Source organism: Bombina bombina, chromosome 3 (assembly GCF_027579735.1).
Source record: "Bombina bombina isolate aBomBom1 chromosome 3, aBomBom1.pri, whole genome shotgun sequence".
Taxonomy (NCBI): Eukaryota; Metazoa; Chordata; class Amphibia; order Anura; family Bombinatoridae; genus Bombina; species Bombina bombina.
The window spans coordinates 411,282,631-411,309,991 of record NC_069501.1 but is presented as its reverse complement, the minus strand read 5'-3'; the positions used below and the strand labels follow the sequence as shown (position 1 = coordinate 411,309,991).

At 34.7% G+C, this 27,361-nt stretch overlaps 1 protein-coding gene across 1 annotated transcript in view; it reads left to right on the top strand.

Moving 5' to 3' along the window:
* Nucleotides 1-2,154: 2,154 nt before the first annotated feature.
* Nucleotides 2,155-27,361, top strand: part of SRGAP2 (SLIT-ROBO Rho GTPase activating protein 2) — a 440,346-nt gene continuing 415,139 nt past the window's right edge. The window contains exons 1-2 of the mRNA XM_053706600.1: nt 2,155-2,302; nt 4,968-5,184. Of these exons, the coding sequence (XP_053562575.1) occupies nt 5,118-5,184 (67 nt within the window). The 5' untranslated portion in view covers nt 2,155-2,302; nt 4,968-5,117. The remainder of the gene's footprint in view (nt 2,303-4,967; nt 5,185-27,361) is intronic.

Sequence of the window (27,361 nt, the reverse complement as noted above, 5' to 3'; positions counted from 1 at the left end):
ATGGGCCTAGATCAATACTTTGGGATGTCTACTAAAAAAAAATATATACATGTCAATGGATATTCAGAGATTCCTGAAAGATATCAGTGTTCTAATGTAACTAGCGCTAATTTTGAAAAATAATGGTTTGGAAATAGCAAAGTGCTACTTGTATTTATGGCCCTATAACTTATAAAAAAGTAAAGAACATGTAAACATTGGGTATTTCTAAACTCAGGACAAAATTTAGAAACTATTTAGCATGGGTGTTTTTTGGTGGTTGTAGATGTGTAACAGATTTTGGGGGTCAAATTTAGAAAAAGTGTGTTTTTTTAAATTTTTTCCTCATATTTTATAATTTTTTTTATAGTAAAGTATAAGATATGATGAAAATAATGGTATTTTTAGAAAGTCCATTTAATGGCGAGAAAAACGGTATATAATATGTGTGGGTACAGTAAATGAGTAAGAGGAAAATTACAGCTAAACACAAACACCGCAGAAATGTAAAAATAGCCTTGGTCCCAAACGGACAAAAAATGGAAAAGTGCTGTGGTCATTAAGGGGTTAAACAACACTTTTGGAGTTTTCTATCCCTTTAATGTCCCTTTTATAATTATGTTTACTGTTCCTTTAACAAATCAGAAAAACTGTGCTGTGGATTTTAAAATCAGTTTTACTTCCCTATTATGTCTATATATATTTTTAATACAGATCCAAATCTAACTGAACTACAAGACAAGATGGTCAAGCTGAATCAATAAAATAATGTATGTCTTTATTATTATGATCTGTTAGCACTATTTAATAATGAATAATTAAATACAAATGTTAAACATGTATTTGATGAAAATGTAGTGTTATTAAAAGATATGCATAAAATGTTTTTTTATTTTTTATTTCACCCTGTGTATGCAAAGATGCAAGAAGTTAGACTGTTATTTGTTTAAACATATTGATGGAGATGTCTCACTACAAAAGAGGAAGTGAACTTGGCTGATTTGCAATTTAGCTAGCGCCAATATTTCTGTGAGCAAGGTAACTGGATCTATGACTGCTGTGACAGATTTTCTATTGTTAAATGGATATAAAGGTGAATACAAGAAAATGCTCTACTTTGTTAAAACATTTAACATTGCACAATTGCTTGTATATAACTGTTTTTAACCTCTTCAAAAGGGATTAAAAATAGTTGGTCAATGCACTGCTGGGAGCTAGCTAAAAACATCTGGTGAGTCACTGACAAGAAGCAAATTTGTGTAACCAGCCACCAAACATCAGCTAATGCCTAGTAATGTAGGGTATGTACATAATATTTTTCAACAAAGGATGCCAAGAGTACAAAGTAAATGTGAAAACAGAAGTGAATTTAAAAGAGTATATATAATATGTATGTATTAATTATAAAAAAATAATGTATTATAAAAAAAAAAGTTATTTTTTAATTTAGAATTTTATATATATATTATTTATTGGAAAAAAATGGTGCCAGGAAAATCTGTATTTTTATCATATGAACGTAACTAAAACAGATCTTTTAAATTCACAAGTATAGAACACTATAATACACTTTTATTTCACTGATTCGATTTATAGACGTTACTTTCTATTTTTTATTTTAAATATTTTCGTTTGGCATGTAGGTGACTTACCAATATTAATAATCTGCAAATATCTATTTACACAAGTCTAGGAAGAATGTTTACGATGTCCAGCTTCCAAAGGGTTAAAGCATCACATCACCTTAGTTGCCAGCCAGCGTCCGGTCGTTACTTCCGCCCTCCAATTACTCTTCCGCACAGTTTAAAACTCCCGCAAAAGATACCCCCCTTTGGCTGGTTAATGCAAATTAACACTAAAGGTGATAACCAATCACGTTATAGCGTTTTATCCCACCTTTGTGATTTTATTGGATAACATATAACAACGCCTTCTATTGTCATATTTGGCTTCCCATTGGTGTTTACGTTTGACTGTCAAACTCCAAAATGCTCACGCCCTTTTTACTCTGTTACACGCCCTTTTCATTGACGAAAAAGACATTCCCTTTCTATTTCTAATTTTTTGATTGGTCATACTCTATCCTCTCAGGCAACGCCTTTTAGTCGACTTCCACTGGATACAATAACTGTCTATCTTCATCTTATGCTCCTGTGATTGGTACAGGAATCGGAGTAGGCGGGATTAAAGTATTCCATAGGGGATTGTAGTTGCAAAAGGATATCCCTGTCTGCTCTTTTCATGGATTGAAAGGGATCTTGGGTGAGGATGCTGGGAGCAGTTACAGGGCTTCTAAAAGACCAGCTTCTGCAGTTATAGCAAGGTAATGGCTTATCGTGATACGTGCAAAAGGGCTGATTTACAATTATTTAGAAAAATGAAGATTTAATGGGGTGTGTCTGATCCCTTGTGTGCAATATATAGTGTGAGGGAATGCTCATGGAGGGGGTGGGGGGCTCACTAGGGAGTAGGGGGAGGAGATAATGTTTTGTCATTGACTCTTAGATATATGCATGAAGCAATAAAATGTTACCTACATTATTTTATCGTAATATAGATTATGCCATGGAGAACAAAAGATCTTTATTTTCCCTTTGGATTTGTATGTTTGTGTATGTATGTATGTGTGTGTGTGTGTGTGTGTATATATATATATATATATATATATATATATATATATATATATATATATATATATATACATATTACATTACATTGTGTGTGTGTTTAAAAACAACAGCTCTCACATAATTAGATTTTTGTTGTTGCTGGATATATGTTATATTTTTATCATGTGACAGTTTTAATGTGTCTTGAGTCGTTTGTTATAGTTTACTTTTTTTTCATATGTGAATAAGATTTGATGAATTCTTAGGCTGTTCTCCGGTTGGAGTCATAATCTGGGTCATATATATTTTGGCAGAGTAGATCGGTTCAGGGAGGGTTTTCGAAAAAAAATAGAGCCCATCCTTCCAGAGAATGCAGTGAGCAGCACTCATCAGCATGCATTTAGTAGGCAAGCCCCAGATAGCATTCTTATACGTGGAACATCCCAAGCTTAACCCTTTCAGTGGTTTAAAGTTTTGGCATCTGCATATTGCATTTACTAGTGGTTGTTTACAGTCAATTAACTAATTGGTTAACTGTGCAATAACAAATTCACTCTTTTGTTGTAAAACCCTAAAGTTCAATTTCCTGTGCTGCTATCTTTTCCCCATGCTCTTTTGAAGTAGGAAGGGATGGAGGGATTTTCCTGGCTGACCTCTCCATTGCCTTTTTTCTTTTCATTTTATTAAACTTTCCTTTTCACCCACCCCCTCCAGCCCTATTATTGTACTCTCCCTCTCTCCATTCTATGTGTGCATCACCTACCTAGACTGTTGTTGTTGATGCTTTGGTCCCCATGTTCTTCAGTCTCCGCCTGTTGCAGGTTTCCAGGGGTCATTTAGCTATTTTTGGAGCGCTAAGGAGGATATAAAATTCAGCCCTTCCTGGATGTATTTGCCAAATCTGACAATAATACTAACAGCAGGAATCTATTTTCTTCTGCATTGTTCTTCATAAAAACAAGAATTGCACAAAATGTCCTTATTGTGTGTTATATGTAGAGGAAAATGTGTTGTACATGGTTAACGTGTGCTTACAATAGAGTTTTCACATTGCAGATACTGAATACATAATTTTACTAATCATTTAGAACAAACTAATTCATATAATATGTGTCCTGCAGATCTGTAATGTCATTTTTAGACCTATATTTCCACTACAGATTTTACCATACATGATATAATATGAACTTCGGCAATTCTGGCAACAAGTTGGTTAAATTCTCATTTCCATCCTCACTTTCTTGATTAAAAATGAGGATGCCCTAGATTTTATGTTCTTTAGTTTTTGATATCCCGATGCTATGAAAATAAGGAATCAAAGGGGGAATGTACATTCTTATTTTGTATTTTTAAAACTATTCAAGTATTTAAGATATTTTCATTTTATATTTTGTGTGTATGTGTATATGTATATGTATATATATTATAATATAATCTCTAGCAACACACTGCAGTGTTCTCCCCAGGACCTTTTTCAGCAGGTGCACCACCCAATTGATTTTACTGACCACCTGGCTAAAATTTTAGTCAATATCATGCTAAAACTAGCTAATATTAAAAATGTTAATTTTATTACACTAATTATCAATAAATACATTTATGAAGGTGTGTTATAAATCTCTCTTTTTATTTAAGTACAGACATCAAATCTTCATATTGTGTGATACTGGAGACTTGACAGAGTCTCTGTCTTCAATTTCACTATCACTCAGTGGAAAAGCTGCTGTTATTCTTTTGTTATGGATTAAATACATTTATGTTAAATTATGCAATTAATTTGGGCTTTGCATAGCAGAAAATGAAATAATATTAGAAAATATTATACTGCCCCCGCCCAGCTACTTCATAATGACACCCTGCTGGCAAAATTTTCTGTGGAGAACACTGTACTGTGTGTGTATGTATGTGTATACAGTCTTGTGTGGCTTTAATATGCGTTGAATAAATCTGGAATCACCCACAATGCATTCCCTCTCCATTCATAAAAATTCAGTTTGAAATCTAAAATAATTGTAGTTGACTCTTTCATTTATATAGTTGTTTCCACCCTCAATATAATTATAAACACACACAATATTACCCTGTTGCATATCCAACCTAGAGAAGCCCCCACTCCCCCCTCCTATATACATTTGTTCCTCCGTCTATGTGAATCCATTGGAGGAGGTGAAAAGCCATGCAGTTGATTTGGGGAAGGTCTTAGCACTGTGTGCTGTTAATGCCTGCAATCAAAAGGGGACTGCGGGAATCAGGGTTGCTGCTGAGGATTTGGTGCAGGGAATAAGCGCATAGGAAGCTTTGCAAGCCTTTTTGGTTTGCAAACAGCTGCATGTTGTCTTACAGACCATCATATCATTTCTCAATTCCTTTCTCCTATAGCCTACTGCTCCGTTGCATCTCAATGGACTGACGGACAGCTGGATCACTGATGGACTGACGGACAGCTGGATCACTGACAAACCACATTTATTTGCAACTGCAAAGGTCTGTTCTTCAGAGCTAAGTATTGTAGCACTCAAGCCCGAGAACATGACATCGCCAGCCAAATTTAAAAAGGATAAAGAGATCATCGCTGAGTATGACACCCAAGTCAAAGGTAGAGTCCCCTTTGTACATTCTTTTCAGTACAGCTGATTTGCTGAGTTTGGAATTTTCAGAAGCTGGATAAAGAATCTAGTGTGATTTTGAGTTATAGAGCTTGGTTGGACTGTATGTACAGGGTTTTTTGTTAAAAGGGATGGGCTATGTTATGTTAGTCAGCAGGGCCTTTAGTGCTGCAAGGGATATTAATGCAGTAGCTGGCTTTAAAATGTTGTGTTAACTCCTTCACTGCAAAACCAGCATAATCCGGATTTATTTTCCATTTAACCTTGTTTTACTCTTCACAGAATTGTCATTGACCTATAACTCTTTTATGACTAAAATATCGAGCATCTATTTAGATAAAAAAAATGGTTATTTTTCAATAGCAAAATAGTATGTATTAATGAGAGTTTTTTTTTGCTAAAAGATTTCTGGCAAACAAAACAAAATCATTTTGCTACAAATTGCATGTATGTTTTATTACATTTGAAGTTTGTAATGCTATTTTACTGGAACATGAGTTGTTTTGACAGATATCTTTATTTAGATTATGTAATCTGCAAGAGCAAACGTCCATTGCATATGTTTTTATAATACAAATATATGAAGCGCGTGTAAAATCAATCATTCGTATCGTTGGGTAAAACCGCAGCTGTTTTAACAATGTATGCATGCAGATTTTAAGAACTTGACTGTTTATAAAGTGATGGTATTCCAAAGAAATTGACAAGCTTACTGCATAATAGAATCTGAAGAAGAAGAAAAAAATAGGACACTTTGATGCTGTCACAAATCACTGACATTAAAGCTAATCTTGTTATGTAAATCAGGTGTTGCCATATTTAAGCTTAGACACTAGCTGGAGTAAGTAGGAACCAACCTTTATTTTGGGAACCATGGGAAATTGTTGTTAAATGTAGATTAAAAATAGAGTCTAGAATTAAAGCATTCTGTTTAATACATATGCATTGTTTATATAATAAGCATGTTGTGTGCATGCAGAACTAACATAGGGGTGTGTCATTGGCATATGGAAGCATCTTAGTGTGACATCAACACTTGGTACTGTTCTACTTTTTCACTAAATAACACTGGAGAAAGCCTTGTGTAATATCTTTCTAGCTACCATTCCCAAATGATGTATCCTGGCATATGTTTAAAACAAATGTAACTTTACAACCTTAATCTGACAGTAACAAAAATATCTTTAACTGGCATAGTCAGCGCAGCGGAAATTGTTGGCGCTCTACAAATATCTGATGATGATGATGATAATAGTCCATGGGGTAAAAACAAAGATAAGGTATTCTAATGTGAAATGGAAATGGGCTAATTTGTTGGAGCATCTTACTTTTGCCATTAGAATCTGTTACTAAATATGGTTAGCTGTGTGTTGAACATTTTTGCAGGGGTAAAAGTCCAGTTCCTTTGCTGCAAGTCACGGCCGTTGAGACAGTTAGGGTCAGTGTACACATATAGCTGACAGACAACAACTTTGTCCTGCTTAGGACCTACAATGTGTTGTGGCTTCTGAGTGGGAATTTAGCTATGTGTTTGACTTATTTGTTTAAACACATAGTTGACTTGGGACATTAGTGTAAATATAACATGATTTAACAAATTAGAGCATTTTTTGTATTAGAATGTCTCTTTAAATCTCTCTGACCAATATGATACTGTCTACAAAAATCTTACATATGTGTTAAAGGACCTTCTGGATGATGCTGAACTGTCTATATTTACTAAAAATTAATGGCAGGATTGGTCAAATATGTGTTATCAAAAATCCTGCTCTGCTTATTGTTTCTTTGTTCAAAAAATCTTAACCCCTTAACGATGACAACGTACCATGTACATCGCTGGTCGTTAAAGGTTTTTCAGGCCATAATATTTCAGGTCTCGCCTCCAGTGGCAAGACTGCACTATTATGACCTTCCTCTAGCAGGCTTTCCGGATTAGCGCGGTACGTCGCTGGTCCTTTAGGGGTTAAAGGCACACACTAACTAATTAGGCATTAAAATATTCCAAGTTTAATGTCCCGTTAGCTTTAATGCATCACTTCCAGCTCCCTAGGAGAATAGCAACACCGAAGCATTTAAAATATGCATGTCCTATTCGTACATAATTTAACTAAAACTTAGCCTATTCCTGTTGCCTCAGTCAGCCACTGCCCCTCCACCCCCCTTTTTTATTCAAAATAAGCTTTGTGTGTGACAGCTAACTATTTAGGTTGTAGTGCCCAAGCCATTATTACCAATGATCACACACTCCTAACAGGGCCTCCAGGCACTCGATTAGGGCTGCAACAACTAATCGGTAAGATTTATCATAAAAAATAATTGTCAACGAATTTCATTATCGATGAGTTGGTCTGCGATTAGTTGGTTGGTTGCACAACACCAGCTGCTTCAGTCTGCTAAACTCCTGCACATGTATTGTGCAAAAATTGTATTTATTATATTTTTTCCATCTTTTTATCTATCCGATTTAATCGTATAACAATTGGCTGATTTTAATAGGATAGAATTTATTTTTATTTTTTTTATAAATACAATTTTTTGCTCACTGCCATGTGCAGGAGTTCAGTGGAGTGAAGCAGCTGGTGTCGTGCAACTGACCAACTAATCGCAGACCAGACCATCAATAATGAGATTCGTTGACAACTATTTTTATGATCAATCCTATCGATTAGTTATTGCAGCACTACTTCCTGATTATGCTGTCATTTGGAAGCAGGGATAAGCCCCTACAGTTTTGATTAGTGGTTGGGCCTTAGCATTTTTGGTTGATAAAACAAAATTAGCAGTATGACCAGGGGCAGCCCAACAATTGCTTAAAGTGGTAACTGGATACTGAAAATGCACCATTTTTGTTCCATATCATTTTTGAAACTCACAAATATTTAAATAAAATTAAAAAAGAATGTGTGTGTGTGCATATGTCTGTCTGTCCAAAGTAGAGGCACTCGCTGTGTAAGAAAAAAATGGTGTTTATTAAAGTTTACAGAGTGAACATTTTTTACTTTCAGGAGTCCAAGGACTGACGTTGTAGCCCGAAAACGTTCACTCTGTAAACTTTAATAAACACTTTTTTTTTTTTTTTTTTCTTACACGGCGAGTGCCTCTACTTTGGACTGCTACATGAATCTTCTGAGTGCACCCTGGCATTATATTGTTAAATAGTGAGTGCTGGTACTTTTGGGATATATATATATATATATATATATATATATATATATATATATATATATATATATATATATATATATATATATATATAATAATATTATGATGTTTAGAACAAGTTTCACCATAACTAGGCTTTTATGTCTGTATTTATTTTATTTTGACCCGAGCCTTAAAGGGATATAGTACACCCGGAGGCAGAATTTTTTTTCACTTTCTGCGATGAGATTTTTTTTAATGGAAACATTTTCTGCAGGTTATTTTAAAATAAAAATCAATTTCAAATTAGGCAGTAACACTAAAGCACCAGTTCAGTGGCAATGTGTTGATTAACTGGAGAATAAAGCAATTGTAAAAGTTTTATAATATATTGCAACCGTTAAAAATTGGATTGCAAATTAGCTGCAGACAAATAAAAAAAATTTAATTGTAAAATGTCTCTTGAATAAATTTGTTTCCTTTTCTCTTGATCTAATATAGAAATGTAGTAATAAAAAGGTGCACTGCTCATAAGAATCTCCCTCAGAAAACACAGCTTTGCAGACTGGGAAAAGTTAGAGGACTGAGAGACAGTCAATACTGCATATTTGACTTCTCACTTCAAACAGCACTTTGCTGTGGATGCGCTGTCTTAAGGAAACTTACACAGTGCTGCCAGAGCATAGCTCTTTTTGAAGAGAACAGCCTGATGTGGAGCAGCGCTGCAAGGTTAAAGCAGTAACAGTTCCTGCATGTGTCATGTTCTTTCTGCAGACATGCTGCATTTTCTGCGATGACATCTCACATCACTGTATGTTCTGCCTTGGGGATAGTACATAAAGAACGTTCTGTAACATGTTAGAGTATTTTTTTTATTGCTTGTATATAACTGTCTTTAACCCCTGCAAAGGGAATAAACATAAAAATTGTGAGCTAGCTGAACGCCTCTGGTGAGCCAGTGGCAAGAGAGAAATGTGTGTAGCCACCAATTACTAACTAACTTGCAGTGGAGCAGGATATGAACGTTTACTTTTTCAACAAAAGATACCAAGAGAAAAAAATTCATTTTAAAATAGAAGTGAATATAATTAAAAAAAAAAAGCTTGCTCTATCTGAATTTATGTTTTTAATTTTGACTTTCCTATCCCTTTTAAAATACCAGCTGTGTGGCAACCTTAGAGCAGAGTGATCGAAGACAATGCTTTAAGGGACATTAAACCTAACATTTTACTTTCATGATTCAGAAAGAGCATGTCCTTTTTATAAACAACTTTCTAATTTACTTCTATTATCAAATTTTCTTAGTTCTTTTGGTATCTTTTGTTCAAAAGCAATGACGCAGCTCAGGGGCATTCATGTGCCTGGAACACTATATGGCAGCAGTTATGCAAGAGCACTAGATGGCAGCACTATTTCCATGTAGTGCTTCAGACATCTATCTCTAGGTATTTATTGAACAAAGAATACCATGAGAACTAAGCAAATTTGATAACAGAAGGAAATTTTGAGATTTTAAAGAAATTGAACAAAATGTAATGTTTAAAATGTTATAAAGTACTACGAAGACCATGCACAATAGTGGAACAGTTGTTTGGGAAATTCTGGAAGCTACGGAGTCTAACTTCAAGCTCCTACCTTTTTTGAATTGTGTATTTATTATGTACAGTATTTTTGCTGGTTCCCAGGTTTCATAGAACTGTGTAAACCTCTAGCCCTAGAGACAAAGCTGTTGAGTTATTGTCTCTAGGGCTCATGGCTGAGGCTGGCTCTCTTTTTGCAACCTATTTTGCCTGTAGCTGAGATGAGGCGCTCAAATGGTGTTGAGGTGCCTGAGATGCATAAGTAAGGTTTTGCCAATTTCACCAAGGTGGGATATTTTATCTTTAACTCTACAGCAATGCAAGGGGCCTCTTAACAAAGTAAGCCTGGACTTCATTCTAACATAAAAATATCTTCAAAATCTATATGCAGTGGTAAATAACCAGCTATAAGGTTAGGGGACAATATCTATTCTAGTCCACACTTAAAAAAACAAACAAACAGATATATACTTATAGAGGCTGAATTTGGTACATATTACATTTAAAAATATATATTAAAAAAAAAAGAAACGTCAATTGCAGGACAAAGCCTTACACTTTTTTATCTATAGAGTACTGTACATATAATCCGCAATAGCAAGCGATCTGCTAATAATTATGCAAACACATAATAGTGCACATTAATTCAAATAACAAATCCCATCAATCTAGGGCTAGGTATAAATAACAAGCTTGGCACTATCGCAAAGCATAGTCCCAAATCACCTCACTTAATATAAACAGTCCAAATGATGAGTCCTATTTTATTTCTGGGTTGCACATGAGCCAGGAGTCGTCATTAACGTATGCTGTTCTGAAAAGTAGACGTCCTTTAGGCAAAGGACATAGCCATAAAACACAATACCGTGTGCAGGAGCTCATTGGAGTGAAGCAGCTGGTGTTATGTGCAAACCAACTACAGTTATACCCCGCTCATACAGCGGGTTAGGGACCGGAGCCCCGCTGTAAAGTGAAAACCGCCTTAAAGTGAAACAAGGCAGTTTTAGCTTTCTTTTCACTTGCCAGTGTGTTTAAAAACTTGAAAACCTGTTTGAACTAACTTATATTAGGTGTACAATAGTGCTACGTTTAGTTTAACACTAGCACAGCACAGTATTCAATAAATACTGTACCTGTAAAATAGTGACAATTACTGAAGTAAAATTTGCCAGACTATAGCACTAAGACACAGATTGCACTGTAATGCTGTAAACAGAGTGAATTACGCATAACAAAACGGTGCCAGTCACTTTTCTCGCAATCTCACGATGATTACAGCATTAAATTTCAGCTCCACAAAGCGCTGTATTAGCGAACCGCTGTAAAGTGAGGTATACCTGTAATCGATTATGAGATTCGTTGGCCTCTATTTTAATAATCGATTAGTTGTTGCAGCTCTACTTCTTTTCTACAGTAATATCATAAGAAATAGGTTTGTTTTAACAATCTCAGTCAGTCATATGTTTAATAGTAGTTGTATTTTGTGGTGTAAACCATTTTTCTCCATGCTGTGTTTCTCAGAACCCCTCTGTCTCTTTCTCCTCCCCTTAGACATCTTAAAGACTTCAAAGGGACTCCGTCTTGTAGAAGATGAGAGGTTTGGATAATATGACCGCGCATTTTATAGGCTCTTCATGCTTGTTGTAGTGTTTGGACACCTGGAAAGTATCGCTTTTTCCCCTTCTTTAGAACATGTTTTACTTACGTTAAGAAATCCTCTCTTTTATAGCTATTTGCTATTTTGACTCACCAGTCTTACATAGGTCTATGCCTTGTCACATTTACCGTTTACACAAATCTTGGTAAATGAGTTTGATATTTTATGAATGCGGGTAGTTAAAGGGACATTGTAGTGTAAAGATTGCATACTCTAATTGGTTTAAGTTTCAATGTTTGTTAATGGGCCATTATTGTGCAAAACTTACATGCTGTAGCTTTAGTACTACCAACCCTGCAAGTGTGTTTTAGAAAGACACTAAATACTTTTTAAAAGCGTAGTATTGAGGTTATTTTCATGGGTGCCGCCATGTTGGGAGCTATCTTTCACTACATTCCACTGCTGACCTATTTGCACTTGTGCAGCAACTCTCCTTCAGATGTGTAATGTAGCTTCCAAAATGGCAGCAACTATGATTAGAGGGAGGTGCATGATTATTATTATATTTTTTTTTTTAGAGTTCAGTGTCTATTTAGTCCCTGCAAAGAGCTTAAATACATTTGGGAGCCTCAAAGAACTGTTGATCCCAAGCAGACTTTGCCGGTGAGCCAATCAAAAGAGGCAGTAACACAGCCAAGCAGTACGATTGCCCCTGCTGATTGGCTCAGCCGTGTTTACTAGCAGTTCTGAGGTTCCAAAGCAGTCATTTGTGTTTTTAGACTTGCAGGGTCGTAGTACTTAAAGTGAAGGTAAATTTGAGCGTACTTGTTCAAGTTACAGGATATAATTTAAAACAATGAGGAAGACTTTAATTCATGAAATCTGTCAATTTATACAGAAAGTCTTAGATATTTACATTTCAATGCTGCAACGATAACCGCCGTTCCTCCTACCGCCATAGTCCTCTGTTGATTGCAGATTTGTCATTTCTCAATCAACTGAGGACTATGGCAGGCGGAGGAACGGCGGTTATCGTTGCGGCATTAAAATGTAAAAATCTAAGACTATCTGTATAATTTACCGATTTCTTGAATTAAAGTCTACCTCATTTTTTTTAAATGATATCCTATGACTTGAGCAAGTACGCTCAAGTTTACCCTCACTTTAAATGACCTGCTCTAATAAATTAGAGCATATAAACGTTACACTATAATGGCCCTTTAGCTCCCAGATATATAAAGTCCTTCTTGGGAGCCTCGGAACTTCTGGCCCCAAGCTGGAAATAGTTGGTGAGCCAATAGGAAGCAGCAGTAGTTGCATGACCCCACCCATCAATGGCTGTGTTCAGTTCTGGAGCGGCAGTGTTTGTGGCTACCAAGCGAGTAGTGTTGTAATTCATTACAGTATGTAATTTGTACACTAAAATATCCATTTAAAGGGACATGTAAACACTTTTTTATAGCATGTTATTTTTGCTTTAATGTCCTTTTTGCTAACTTTCTGAATAACCTCTGCAAAGGGTTAAACAGATAACTAAATCCCTGCTTAGGTGTCTCAGTACATCGCCTCTTATGAAGGCCATGTGCTGAGCAGGAAATGCAACGTGCAGCTCCTGTGTGAAACCATATCTATGTGTTTACCTCTGCCTGCAAAAAAAAAAAAAAAAGATATGCTTTAACAAATTAGACCATTTTGATTTATGCATTATTTTGTTCCTTTTTAATGGATTTCCCACTTGTGATATTGGGTTTTTGAAGTATTTTTTTCCAGACTTGTACTATAACAGTTAACCAGTCATGGGCTAAGGCCATTTTTTCACTTTGACAAATGACTCTCTTCTGACAAATGAGTCATGCATTTAATTTGTATTATTTAGAAGCCAGGAGATTATTATATACAAGGGACATTAAAATCCCAAAAATTACTTCATGATTCTGGGGGCAGCAATGCATTACTGGGAGCTAGCTGAACACATTGGGTGAGCCTATGGCAAGAGGCAAATATGTGCAGGCATATCAAATTTATATTTCAGTCCATCAAATTTTATATGATATTTATTTTATTTTATTTTTTTTCTCACCTCTCCTTAAAAACTATGAGAAACATCTTCATTCTTCTGCCAAAATAATGCATGGAAACTGGGTGAGTCCCTTTTGGCAGCTGATGTGTTTAGAAAAATATACACCCAATTTTAGGATGTAATAACCGCACCCACAGTTTGAACTAAAAGGGCTTTAATGTTTCAAAGTTTGTTTTGTGCTACTCGGGTAAGTATGTAAAACGTATATTCTGTTTACATAATCTTCTTCTAGACAAATCAAGTATTCGTGGCTGTTTTAAATATCACTTGACTCCTACATTTTTGGTTATTTTGCATCTATTTCAGTTTCTGTGATAAGCCAGTACATAACACATCTTGCAAACCTGTTGTACTATTTTATTGATGATGATGATGTCATCATATATTTGTAAATTGCCATCAAATGCTGTATCCCTGGGTACATGACAGCAGGTACATAGCATTTTCTGGGGCTGGGATGTGACCCAGTGTTGTTGTGGGTGGCATTTTGACAAGAGGGTGGAGCTATGAGTCAGGTCGGTGTTCTTTTAAGGGGGTTGGCCCTAACTCTGGCTAAGAAAATAAGGGTTCTGCTTCAAAGAGCTTACAATTTAAAGTAATGGTAAAAAAAAAAAAAAAAAAAAGAAATCCAAATCCTGTCAATTCACATACTATACAAGCTTCAGTTGCTATATTATTTTTTTTTAAATCCAATTGTTCATTATATAGTTATCCACTTACTTTATAAAATTCACAATCACTGATTCTGGAAGTGCAATCTTGATTTCTGTCCCACCCACTGTTTAACTATTCATGGCGACATGCTTGCGTGTATTACGTAGTCCGCATGCTCTATTCAAATCGTTGGGGCTAAAATGTGAACAATGATTTACGCGATTCATTGTTTACATCCAAACCCGAGAATCTCTAAACAGACCTCCTGCGCAAGCGCAATGCAGCGTTTTGAATGCTTGCGCAGAACAATATATATATATATATATTTTTTTTTTTTCCAGGAAACCTGCCAAAATGCCAGATATTTGATTGGCTGAAGCAAAACGTTAGAATGCAAAAGTGTTGTTGTTTATTTTTTATTTTAAATTTGATTTGATTGAGCAATTGTTCTGAGTTTACCATCACTTTAACAAAGAAATCTGTAGTATTGTTTTGGAAAATCTTATAGTGCTTGCTACAAATGATGAAAATCTGTGTCTCTAGTCTTAAATACAAGAAACCGTTCAATTTTCACTTTCAGAAAATGCACCACTGTTTTATAGCAAACACCTGCATTTCTCCTTCTCTGTAGCCCTTCTGGGGGGCTTTAGAGGTAACTTACACTGGTTGCCTTTCATTAGGCATGTGCAGCACTGAATTATTGTTTTCTTCAGAATATTTGTTCAAAATGATTCGTCCGCATTTGTTTTTCAGAATATTCGTTTACTGCTCTACTCAGTATTCGTTTTGTTTAAAACAAAGCAAATGCTGAACATTAGTTAAAATTAAAAACAAATATAAATGTTACTTTTTGCAGGTGGCATTGTCACCTGTAGGTTATAATACTTACCTATAACGCAGAAGGGGCCTAGCTAATCTGAATCTTCTTCAGAGTTCAGGGCCGCAGCTAATAGGAGGATTACTGCGGTGGATCCCAGGACCTTCTCATTTAGCGCAGACTCCGGGATCCAGTCGCACTAATCCTCTTATTAGCGTGGCCCTAGACTCTCTGTAGAAGGGTCGGATTAGCGTGGCCCCCACGCACTTTAGGTAAGTATTATACCTTGTAAAACTAAATTTAAGGGTAATAATATATATACTAATTAATTTCGTTAGTATGTATTCATTATTCTTTATATTAATTAGGGCATTCATTCAGATATTCATTTAGTTAAAACAAAACAAATATCCACATATTTGTCACGAATGTGCATTTGTGAGAAACCGAATGCAGATCTCTACCTCTTATCGTCTCGTGTCTATTTGCTTTTCTAGATCTACATTTCCACAGGAATAGGGCCCTCAATTCCTCCTGTATTTGTTTGATACATTTTGTCCTGTCTCTTTAAAAATATTGTGTCATCGTTGTACTTTTATCTTTTGTACCTATGGACAGCTCTGCAGAATTTATTTATAAATAAAGTGTAATAATAAAATAATAGAAGATGTTAATTTTAAACCAATTCTTTAGTAATACATCTTTAGTTCAAAAGGGTTAAACATGTAGTCATGGGAACACCCACATTTATCTCCAGAGGAGATGGCCAGTGATTGGAGCATACTCATGTATGTCCGCTTCTCGTTATCTCACCAGCTGTAGTAGCAAAGGAGCACAGCTTTGACTATATATTTAACCTCTTTGAAGGGGTTACACATTTGTAAAAGAAAATTGTTTCATTTAAAAATGAAATGCTCTAAAGGAATCAATAGAGCTTTTTATTTTTACACCCAAATGCCCCTTTAAACTTTCTTTACAGTATAAAAACTTGTATTCTGAATGATTCCATAACTGCCCCATTCTCAAGTCCCTTCAGCTAACTCCTTGAATATAGGAGATGAACTTTAGTTGCTATAATTTAGCAAGAGGCAGCTATTTGGTTACACTAAAACGCTCTCTACACGCTTTACGTCTGTAACATAAATGACTATTGTACTCCAGCAAAAGCATGCAGTTTCTAAACGCCTCGTTGAAAAGGAATTCCTTCTGCAACACTGAAAGCTCCATCATTATAAGGATTTACGTCTTCCGATTTTAAGATGTGTGTTTATGTTGTTGTATTAGTGCGCCACGGTTCATGACAGCATAACTGTATCAATGCTACACATAATATAGCCTAGCAGGTACCTGAGAACATATATGTATTTATACTATTGATATGATGATGATAAAAGACTCCTTTTTTATCTTGTGAAGATTCCCCCCCACCCATTCGCCAGCTTCTGGCTGACTTCCCAATTACAAGCTTGTTCTATTGTATTATTTCTCTTCTTCATTAGAACATGTCTTCCTCAGATCTCTTCTCCGCTGCTGTAGCCTATTCTAAATGTCCTCCCAGCTGTGTGACTCTCGCAGACGCCTTTTTTTTTTCCCCCTCCCCTTTAATAAATGATGCCTTGAAATTGGGCTTTGATTTATTTTTTTTGGCAGGTTGCCTAAATGGCTATATTCATTCAATTGCAATACTCCATACTCCCCCCCCCCCCTCAACTCCACTGATGTTTCTAAAGAGAATACATATAATTTAACCCTTTTGCTACTAGATTATCTTTGCAAAACCAGTTTTGTTGTTGGGTTTTTTTTTTTTCCAGCTATGTTCTGTTTTATGGGCACTACCAATAAAGTTCCATGCCTGCTTATTTCTGCAAATCTTCTTTTTGTATTCCGGCATTTGCGCTCTCCAAATTTTCAAACACCTCTTTAATCAGAAAACATCTGTCAATGGCACAGAAACTGTTGCATGCCTGACTTCTCTCCCTTCAAGCAGACTTCATAATGTGTTTCTGGGAAGAATGTGGTTTTAACCATCACGTTTGACATTTTATTTTTTACAGCCCTTTCTTGAAACCAAAGGGTTACTTTTCTTTGACTGGTAAGATGGCTGTTGCTGCTACATTCAGAATTTTTGATCACTAGAAGTGAAAGCTTTCATATGTGAAATAGCCAGGTTTTGTATTCCTATGCTAAGCAGTGGATGGATATATATATATATATATATATATATATATATATTTTTTTTTTTTATTTTACACACATTCTCATTAAATAAATTATGCAATTAATTTTTATTTTGAATAGCTTTTTTTTTATTATTATATAATATTGGAAAATATTATACTGCCCCCACCCCGTTGGCAAAATTTTCTGTGGAGAACACGGATATGTGTGTGTTCAAACACATCTATCTGTATAAACTATTGCTTTATTTTCTAATAGACTAGTATTTAGTTAAAGTGACAGTATGCACTCATTTTCATATAACTGCATGTAATAGACACTACTATAAAGAATAAGATGCACAGATACTGATATAAAAATCCAGTATAAAACTGTTTAAAAACTTACTTAGAAGCTCTCAGTTTAGTTTTGTTGAAAAGGTAGCTGGAAAGCCCATTGCAAGTGGGAAATAAGACACTCCCCCCCTCCCCCTTCTTTTGCATATGAAAAGACCCTTTACACAAACAGGAGCAAGCTGGAGAAGGTAGCTGACAGTATTCAAATAAAACTTTGGGGCTTGGTTAGGAGTCTGAAAATCAGTGCAATGTTATTTAAAAATAAGCAGAACTATACATTTAAAAAACAAAAACAAAAAAAACTTTATGGGCTATATAAATAATTTACAAAACATTTATGCAAAGAAAAAATTAGTGTAATGTCCCTTTAAACCCATTTGTGTGGAGCATAGATACATTTATTGAAAGCTAGTTCAAACATGACGGTGCCTATTACTTCTGAGGAATTAAAGTACTTTATAGAAACCTTTACACCTTTATATTTTCAATATTTAAAAAACTAATATAATTGTCCATTTTTTTGTAAGGCAAAATTCTGTAATTTTTTTTTAAAATTGGAAAAATAAGAAAAATGATACCTTTAAAAAAACAAAAAAACTTTATGTGCTATATAAATGGATCATCTACAAAACATTTATGCAAAGAAAAAATGAGTGTATAATGGCCCTTTAATACTGTTTGTTTTTTTCTTTGCAATTTGTGAGTCGACATGTGCTGTTAATTTAAGACTGTTTGTTTGTTTTTTGAGGAATTGTAAAGACTCAAATTGTCTTGCAAAGTAGTTAAAGTGAATGTAAATTTTGATGCTAAAGTGCCCTATTTTTAAAAAATTTGATTAAAAACAGGGGCACTTTAATTCATCAAAATTTACATTTCACTTGTATTGTGAAAAAAACTTGCCTTTTAATCTAAACAGCAGCTCCAGCTTTCTCTGGTCGTCGCAAGCCATTTCTGATGTCAGAAATGATGGATAGGTCATCCTCCAATCACGGCTTTCCCCCCAGGGGAATCGGTGTATGATTAAACGCCGTGATTGGAGGAAGCCGGATTCATCATTTTAGATCCAGGAAGAGGCTTTGCGACAGGTGGAGGAAGCTGGAGCTTAAAAGGTACCGGTAATTTCCCCCCCCCCCCCAACACGAGTGAAATGTAAATTTTTATGAATTAAAGTGCCCTTATTTTTTAATCAAATTTTTAAAAAACGGACACTTTAGCATCAAAATTTACATTCACTTTAAGATTGCATTGTTTTGATCAGAAAAAACAAAGCAGCACATCTTGAATCCAGTGTTCCTGGGAAAAAAAAAGTTTTACATTGTTTAATTTAAAAAAAAAAAAAAAAAAAAAATCATAAAAGATGGTTTATGAATAAGTTATCATTTTAGTTAATATACTATTGTATTTTTTTTTAATGTACATTTGTTTCTATGATAAATAAACTATATGTGACATGGATTTTTCTATTGTACTGAAAACACAGCACGTGACTTTAAATTTATGTCCAGTTGTCAGTAACATATCAGGGAGCCAATAACACATTTTTATTTTTAGGAGCCAGATGAAGGTATATCATATAAATATTTATAGATTGTTTGAATCCTTAAGCAAAATTCCCACAGTTGAGAATCCGGAGATTTGTCAAGTCCTTCTCTCTATACTTGCAGATTATGGCTTTGTTTTTGTTTAAAGTGACAGTAAGTTCTTACAATTCCTACCCTGCATTTAATAAAAGAGCAATATATAAACATGATATCATGTTTTAATTGGAAACAGGATTTATTTTAAACAATTAAATTATCTTTGCCCCATGTTCTCTAAAGAGAGGCAAAAAAGATAATTCTGTAACTTGCAAATAAAGTAACTGATTTAGGCAATTTGCTGCAATTTTAAAAGCTGATTTTCTCTAGGAAACATTGGACAAAGCAAATTGTTGTACACAAAAACAAGAGGAAATGTCCATTTTAATATGTTCCAATTAGTTTTTGCCATCTTTATACTATTGAATGAATCAGAAAATACGCCTTTTAAGTTTACTTTTGTGCTTGAAATAACTGGTTTTGTATATTGACACCACTACAAATTGTTCCTAAAGGGACAGGAAACCCCAACATTTTATTTCATGATTCTGATAGAACATACAATTTTAATCAACTTTCCAATTTACTTATTTTATCAAATTTGCTTCATTCTCTTAACTTTTTTGCTCAAGAAACACTGACTGCTAGCTGAACACATCTAGTTAGCCAATCGTGCAGGCACCATTTACCAGCTAGATCCCATTAGTGTAGGATATGTGTGTATTGGATGTCGTAAACCGAGCGCTAGTATATACGCCTTAAGCTCACTTCCAAAAGTACCCTAGCGGACTTAAAAGGTAACAGATAAGATATGGGTAAGGAAGGGAGCGCTAAAAGCTGAAAAGGCTAGAAATGGCTAAAAACAGTGACGGTTTATTAAATTGATAAAAACGGCGATTCTAACATATAAAAATGCAATTACGCAATCAGACAATGGTTAAAACCTGCATGGATCCATGATCTATCGAAAAGAATATAATACACGTGCTATACCATAGGTGAAGATGTACAAAGAATATAAACACAGCAAGGATAAAACACAAATGTGGGTTAATAACTAATCATGTGATATTTTGAAAAATTTTTACAAAGTTCACAAAAATTTAAAAAATGTGTAAAAGTGTCCAAAATGAATAAAGTCTAAAGTGTCCAATAATAAATGTCCAAATGCTGATATGTAGTGGTCAATCCACCTTCAATGTGTCGTGGAGGAGTGAAAAATATATAACATAAAAAATACGAAAATCTAAGTCTATATCCAAACAGTTGATGCAAATGTGAATGCAAAAAAGTGAATCCTATCAATGTGAGTAGTATTCAAAAACAAAAAGTGAATCCTATCAATGTGAGTAGTATTCAAAAACAAAAAGTGAAAAAATAAATGAAAAATATAAAAATGAAAAACATAGGTGATAGGATTCACTTTTTTGCATTTGCATCAACTGTTTGGATATAGACTTGGATTTTCATATTTTTTATGTTATATATTTTTCACTCCTCCACGACACATTGAAGGTGGATTGACCACTACATATCAGCATTTGGACATTTTATTATTGGACACTTTGGACTTTATTCATTTTGGACACTTTTACACTTTTTTTTTTTTTTTTTTAACATTTTTGTGAACTTTGTACCATTTTTTCAACATATCACATGATTAGTTATTAACCCACATTTGTGTTTTATCCTTGCTCTGTTTATATTCTTTGTACATTATCACCTATGGTATAGCACGTGTATTATATTCTTTTCGATAGATCATGGATCCATGCAGGTTTTAACAATTGTCTGATTGCGTAATTGCATTTTTATATGTTCTAATCGCCGTTTTTATTTATCAATTTAATAAACTGTCACTGTTTTTAGCCATTTCTAGCCTTTTCAGCTTTTAGCGCTCCCTTCCTTACCCATATCTTATCGGATATGTGTGTATTCTTTTTCAACAAGGGATACTAAGAGCCCAAAGCAAATTGGAAAATAGAAGTGAACTTAAATGTCTTAAAAATGTCATTCTCTATCTGAATCATGCAAGTTTCATTTTGACTTTCCATTTAAGAACACACCCATTCAAATAGGTTGAGCCAACAGGTAGAGCAGAACGACTTTTCTTATCTCTTTCTTTCTCTTGTTTTATTATTGGTGGTAGTTTCTGTGACCCCCCCCCTCTATTTCAGATACAAGAATAAACCTAAGGGGTCATTGCAATTTCCAAGAGCTAGTCATAGGAAAAACACATTTTACAGTACATTGTCTCTTTAGGACAGGATCCCAATCTTGTATAGGGTGGATGAATTATCACTGGAAAATAATTGTATTAAAGGGATAGTAAAGTCCAAATTAAACTTTCATGATTCAGATGGGGCATGTCATTTTAAACACCTTTCTAATTTACTTTTATCATCAAATTTGCTTTGTTCTCTTGTTATTCTTAGTTGAAAGCTAAACCTAGGTAGGCTCATATACTAATTTGTAAGCCATTGAAGGCCACCTCTGCATTTGACAGTTTTTCATAGCTGTAGGGTGTTCGTTTGTCTTTCATATAGATAACATTGTACTCATGCACGAGAAGTTATTTAAGAGGTAAAATGTATATTTCTATAACAGTTTTTGTTATGCAAAACTGGAGTATGGTAAATAAAGGGATTATCTATCTTTTTAAACAATAAAATTGTTGGTGTTTACTATCCCTTTAATTAAATCTTGTAACTGGCTCACCCAGTGCAGTTTGAAGTGAGTACAAGTTAAACCACAACAGATTAAAGTTTTAACTTCTTTGCATTCACATTATTGTCTTAGTAATTAACAATGCTATGTGGGGTGTACAGTAAATGTAGTATTTAGAAACTGCTGAGTGTACAGGACAAAACCAAAGGATCTGAAGGCATTGCTCTTGTGTTCAGCCTAAGGGAGGGGTTGTTTATTACCGGCCCTCCAGACGTTATGGACTACATCTCCCATGATGATTTGCCTGCATTATGGCTGAAAGAGCATTATGGGAGATGTAGTCCATAATGCGGTCATTGCCCACCCTTGGTCTAAGGGCTTGATTCTCTAAAGCTCTCTGGCTGATCTTGTCTCACAAAGAGTGAGCTGTTTATCTCACTATGCAGGGTTATAATGCTGTATAAAAAAATAGTTGTGATTTCTCACTATGTCAGCAAGCTTTTGATTATCGGGCCCTAAGCCAGGGGTTGAAAATATTATGCAGAGGAACCACTGAGCCTTTTTTAGCAGCCAGGAAGGGGTATGTATATTATAGAGAGATGTAGAAGAATCTAACAAGTTTAGGAGATTTGGTTCCCAGTTCCGTTAGAGCATGTCATTTTAAGACTATTGACCCTACACTACTGTGTGTTTTAACCCCCGCAAAGGGACTTGCAGAGCAATGCTGGTTGTGAGCCAAAAGCTCTGCTTATCCAAACAGCAGGGTTTGTTCCACGTCAGAGTCATTCGACTAGAGCTGATGATTGAATCACCAGCGTTTTCTGCTCAGGACCAGCAGTACCCTGCAAATCTCGAGCGGTATTTCTACTGTATGTTTAACCCCTTTGTGCGGTTTAAAGGGACAGTCTACTCCCAGAATTTTTGTTTAAAAATAAAATATAGATAATACCTTTTTATTACCCATTTCACAGTTTTGCATATCGAACGCTGATATATTAATATACTTTTTACCTGATTACCTTGTATCTTAGCCAATCAGTGCTAACTCCTAGGTAACTCCACGGCATGAGCGCAATCTTATCTATATGGCACACGTAAACTAACGTCCTCTAGCTATGAAAAACTCAAAATGCATTGAGATAAGATGTGGCCTTCAAGGGCTTAGACATTAGAATATTGACCTACCTAGGTTTAGCTTTGAACTAAGAATACCAATAGAACAAAGCAAATATGATGATGAAAATAAATTGGAAAGTTGTTTAAAATTACATGCTCTATTTGAATTATGAAATTATTTTGTTCAGATAGAACGTGCAACTTTCTAATTTACTCCTATTATCAATGTTTCTTCGTTCTCTTGCTATCTTTATATAAAAAGAAGCCATCTAAGCTTTTTTTTTTTTTCTTGGTTCAGGACTCTGGACAGCAGTTTTTGATTGGTGGATGAATTTATCCACCAATCGGCAAGGACAACCTAGGTTGTTCACTAAAAATGGGCCGGCATCTAAACTTACATTCTTGCATTTCAAATAAAGATACCAAGAGAATAAAGAACATTTGATAATAGGAATAAATTAGAAAGTTGCTTAAAATTTCATACTCTATCTGAATCACACACACAAAAAAAATTGGGTTCAGTGTCCCTTTAATTCTCACTGGACTGTCCCTTTAAATACACAGTAGTCTAGGGTTGATAGTCTTAAAATGTCATGGTTTAACTGATTTATAACGTCACTTTTTCACTATAATGGCTCGGGATATTCACTTTCATTGCATTTTTCATCTTTAGATATCACAATAGATTGTAGCATTTACTGGTCTTGCTACAACCTATAGGCTTTTCAGAACAAATTTCTTATGAATAATATGTGATTTTTTTTTTTTTTTTTAAAAACTCTGTGTCAGTATGAAATACAGTATATTCGAAATGAAGCAAAATGGTTTCTCCAATACTGTTAGAGATTCCTGATTGAGCTACTTTTTGTCTGCATTGAGAAATCGCTAGCGTACTCAAAAGGAAAGAAAGAAGCAGGACAAAGAAGATTGTCTGTCTGAAAATATTATAAAATGACTTTCTAATGTAATAATATAATACTCAGATTCTATTATGAAACACATTTTTGTACTTCCTTAGCAACAAATGAATAGTAAAAAAAAAAAATAATAATAGCACTTACTCTGAGTTTTTTAAAAGAGCAGCAAATATTTGTTTTCCGGTAAATCTGAAAATGTCCTCCCCATTTTCCTGTCCCCTCTATCATGTGACAGCCATCAGTGAATCACCAACAACATATAATATATATGCGTGTGCATTATAGTAAAACTTGAAACCTCAGATTAAAGGATTTCATTCGAACGGAGAAAAAAAGAGATAATCAAACTGGAATGATTTTTCTCCTTTTGCAGTAGATTTATTTACTGACCACTTGTGGGTCTCTCGTGTTTTGTGTGAAGAAATATCTTATTTTATCACTGCAATTGTTGGCTACTTCCCAGGGACATTTTGACAGTGGAGCCAGTGTTGTCTGGTCAAGTGGTACAAGTTTGCTTTTTTACTCCCCGTCGTAGTACGTTTTGTTTGCTGCAAACCCACGTTCCATACTGGGGAATTTTATAGTCTGTTCTTAAAGGGACATTAAACACAAATTGTAAGTGGTATGACAATGTACCTTCATAATTGAGAAGAGTTTTGCAATGGATAATGCAGCTTTATTTTGTCAAATGAACATACAGTGTATTTTATGTTTTATTTTTCCACTATTTTACCTGTCCCCAAGAACAAAAGAATACTTGCTAACCAACCACAAACTAATACGCAGATAAAGGATTAAAGGGATATCAGTCAGTTTCATTGTTTTATTAAAGGTACAGTCAACACTAAAATGGTTATTGTTTAAAAATATAGATAATGCTTTACTACCCATTCCCCAGCTTTGCACAACCAACATTAGTTTATAATAATATACTTTATAACATTTTAAACCTCTACATTTCTGCCCGTTTTCTAAGCCATTAAAGACAGCCTCTTAATCGCATGCTTTTGTATTAGCTTTTCACAACACGGAACTGCTAGTTCATGTGAGCCATATAGATAACATTGTGCTCACGCCCGTGGCTTGTGGCAGACACTGCACTAATTGGCTAAAATGCAAGTTCATAGATCATAAATACAAAGTCATGTGATCAGGGGGCTGTCAGAAGATGCTAAGATATGAGGTAATCAGAGATAAAAAGTATATAATTATAACTGGAGAATGGGTAATAAAGGGATTATCTATCTTTTAAAACTTCTGGTGTAGACTGTCCCTTTAAGTATAAGCAACTGCTTAGTGCTTTTTTTAATTGAAATCATTAATTACAATTTGTATTAATCTATTTATTTTGTACACTACATTTGTGCAGCCTTTTTTTTTTTTTTTTTAACTTTCTATAAGGGAGTCAGATTTGCTCATTCCCAGAAATAGAGTAAAAACTTAAAAATTCTCAGTGTAGACCTGAAATTTGCAAAAACCCAAGTGCTAAAGGGACTCTAAAATATTTTTAAATAAAATATATTCATAGTATGTATCGGAAATGAATCACTGCATTGGGAAGCTCTGTATACAGAATTGTTTTGCAGTGCAGTCCATTGATAAGCCTCCTGAGTATGTGTATCTGTTTTTCATCTTTGCTGTAGCCATTAGAGACAGATATAATTGTGCTCTTGCACTGATCAAACAATCACTTAAAGGGACACTGAACCCAAATTTTTTTCTTTCATGATTCAGATAGAGCATGACATTTTAAGCAACTTTCTAATTTATTCCTATTATCAATTTTTCTTCATTCTCTTGCTTTCTTTATTTGAATAAGAAGGCATCTAAGCTTATTTTTGGGTTCAGCACTTTGGACAGCACTTTTTTATTGGTTGATGAATTTATCCACCAATCGGCTTGGACAACCCAGGTTGTTCGCCAAAAATGGGCCGGCATCTAAACTTACATTCTTGCATTTCAAATAAAGATACCAAGAGAATGAAGACAATTTGATAATAGGAGTCAATTAGAAAGTTGCTTAAAATTTCATGCTCTATCTGAATCGCGAAAGAAAAAATTTGGGTTCAGTGTCCCTTTTAATAGAAAGTTGCAGGGTCAGTTTGCTGAACCCAGCAGGGTATACTACAGCCTCTCTGGGGCAGTGGGGAAAAAAAACATTTTGTCATTAAATTACAGGAAAAGGTAGGCAGAAAAAAATACAATACAAAATGTTTGTACTAGGGATGATTAAACAATTTTAAATCATAGTTTAAAGAGTCGTTAAAATATTTTTATATTCTTCAGAAATGATCCACTACTTTGCAAGATATTTAAATGCAAAATAAAGTAAAAACATTTAAAACTGTTATTTTGTTACAAAGATATGTATTGTTTTGTAGTCCCAGGACATACCCCTTGAAAAACTTTATTAATATTGTTTAACTTGGTTGGCTGTGGCAGTTGGTAAAAGAGTAAGTGTTCTACATTCCACTGAATGCACTCTAGCCTCTTTGAGGGTAGTGGAGACACACTACAGCAAATTACAGTGAAAGCAGGCAAAACAGAGAATGAAAGTGCATTGCAAAGGTTTCTTTTAATTATGTTAATTATGTGTAGGGGGATATTTAATAAGCTGCATTTTCAGCTTCTAAGGCCTTGTGGTGCATGGGCGAGCCTGCAACTGCAGATTTAAGAAGCAATCCATACTTTTTACCTTTTTCTTCTATTTTTGAAGTAACTGATAAGAAGCACCCCAAATTTTGCTTCTTTGGGTGATTGACACTCGAGAGTTCTCCCTTCTGCAATCTTGAATGTGGCCAAGCGATACTGCGTCGCCAGTGGGAATTGTGGGTGGACAGGTTCTGTGCTTGAGAGCTTGTCTGCCTGCAACTTGATAATTTTATGTTTAAATATTTTATGCGGAAAACAATTTTGAGTTTAAAGTCCCTTTAGCGTCTTTGCCAACAGATATTCATTCTTATGGCCTGTTAAGTGCATATTATTTAAAAGACTGTGTGTTTCCAATGACTTGTTATACCAAATGCTGAGTTTAAAATGTACCTGAAATGTGCTTCTTTAGATTTGTTTTTATATATATAAAATAGCTGTTCCTGCTAATTGAAGCCATGACCCAATTAAATTGGCTAAGCTTGTAGGGAGAACAGACCTCATTATCTTATCTGTCTAAATATTTACATAAAGTCCTTCTTTTCTTATCTCTCACTTGTTACCCAAAGACAAATTACTTTTATGTACTGAAATTGAGGGGAAATAAAAATTATAGTACACTGTCCTTTTTAATGGTAACATCAGAGAGACCAAGTTGGAACTGGGAAGCACTGACAACATTTACCTATAGGTGTAAGCAGTCTGACAGTTGGTGGCAATAGTAACCCGCCCAACTGATCTAATTCAAAAAAAGGAAAGAAAAAAGACTCCATAGCAGCCAAAATATTATAATTTCATTATACCTACACATATTTCTAGAACACTGGGTTACTTCCTGTTAATCTGTAAGTTGTTTAGT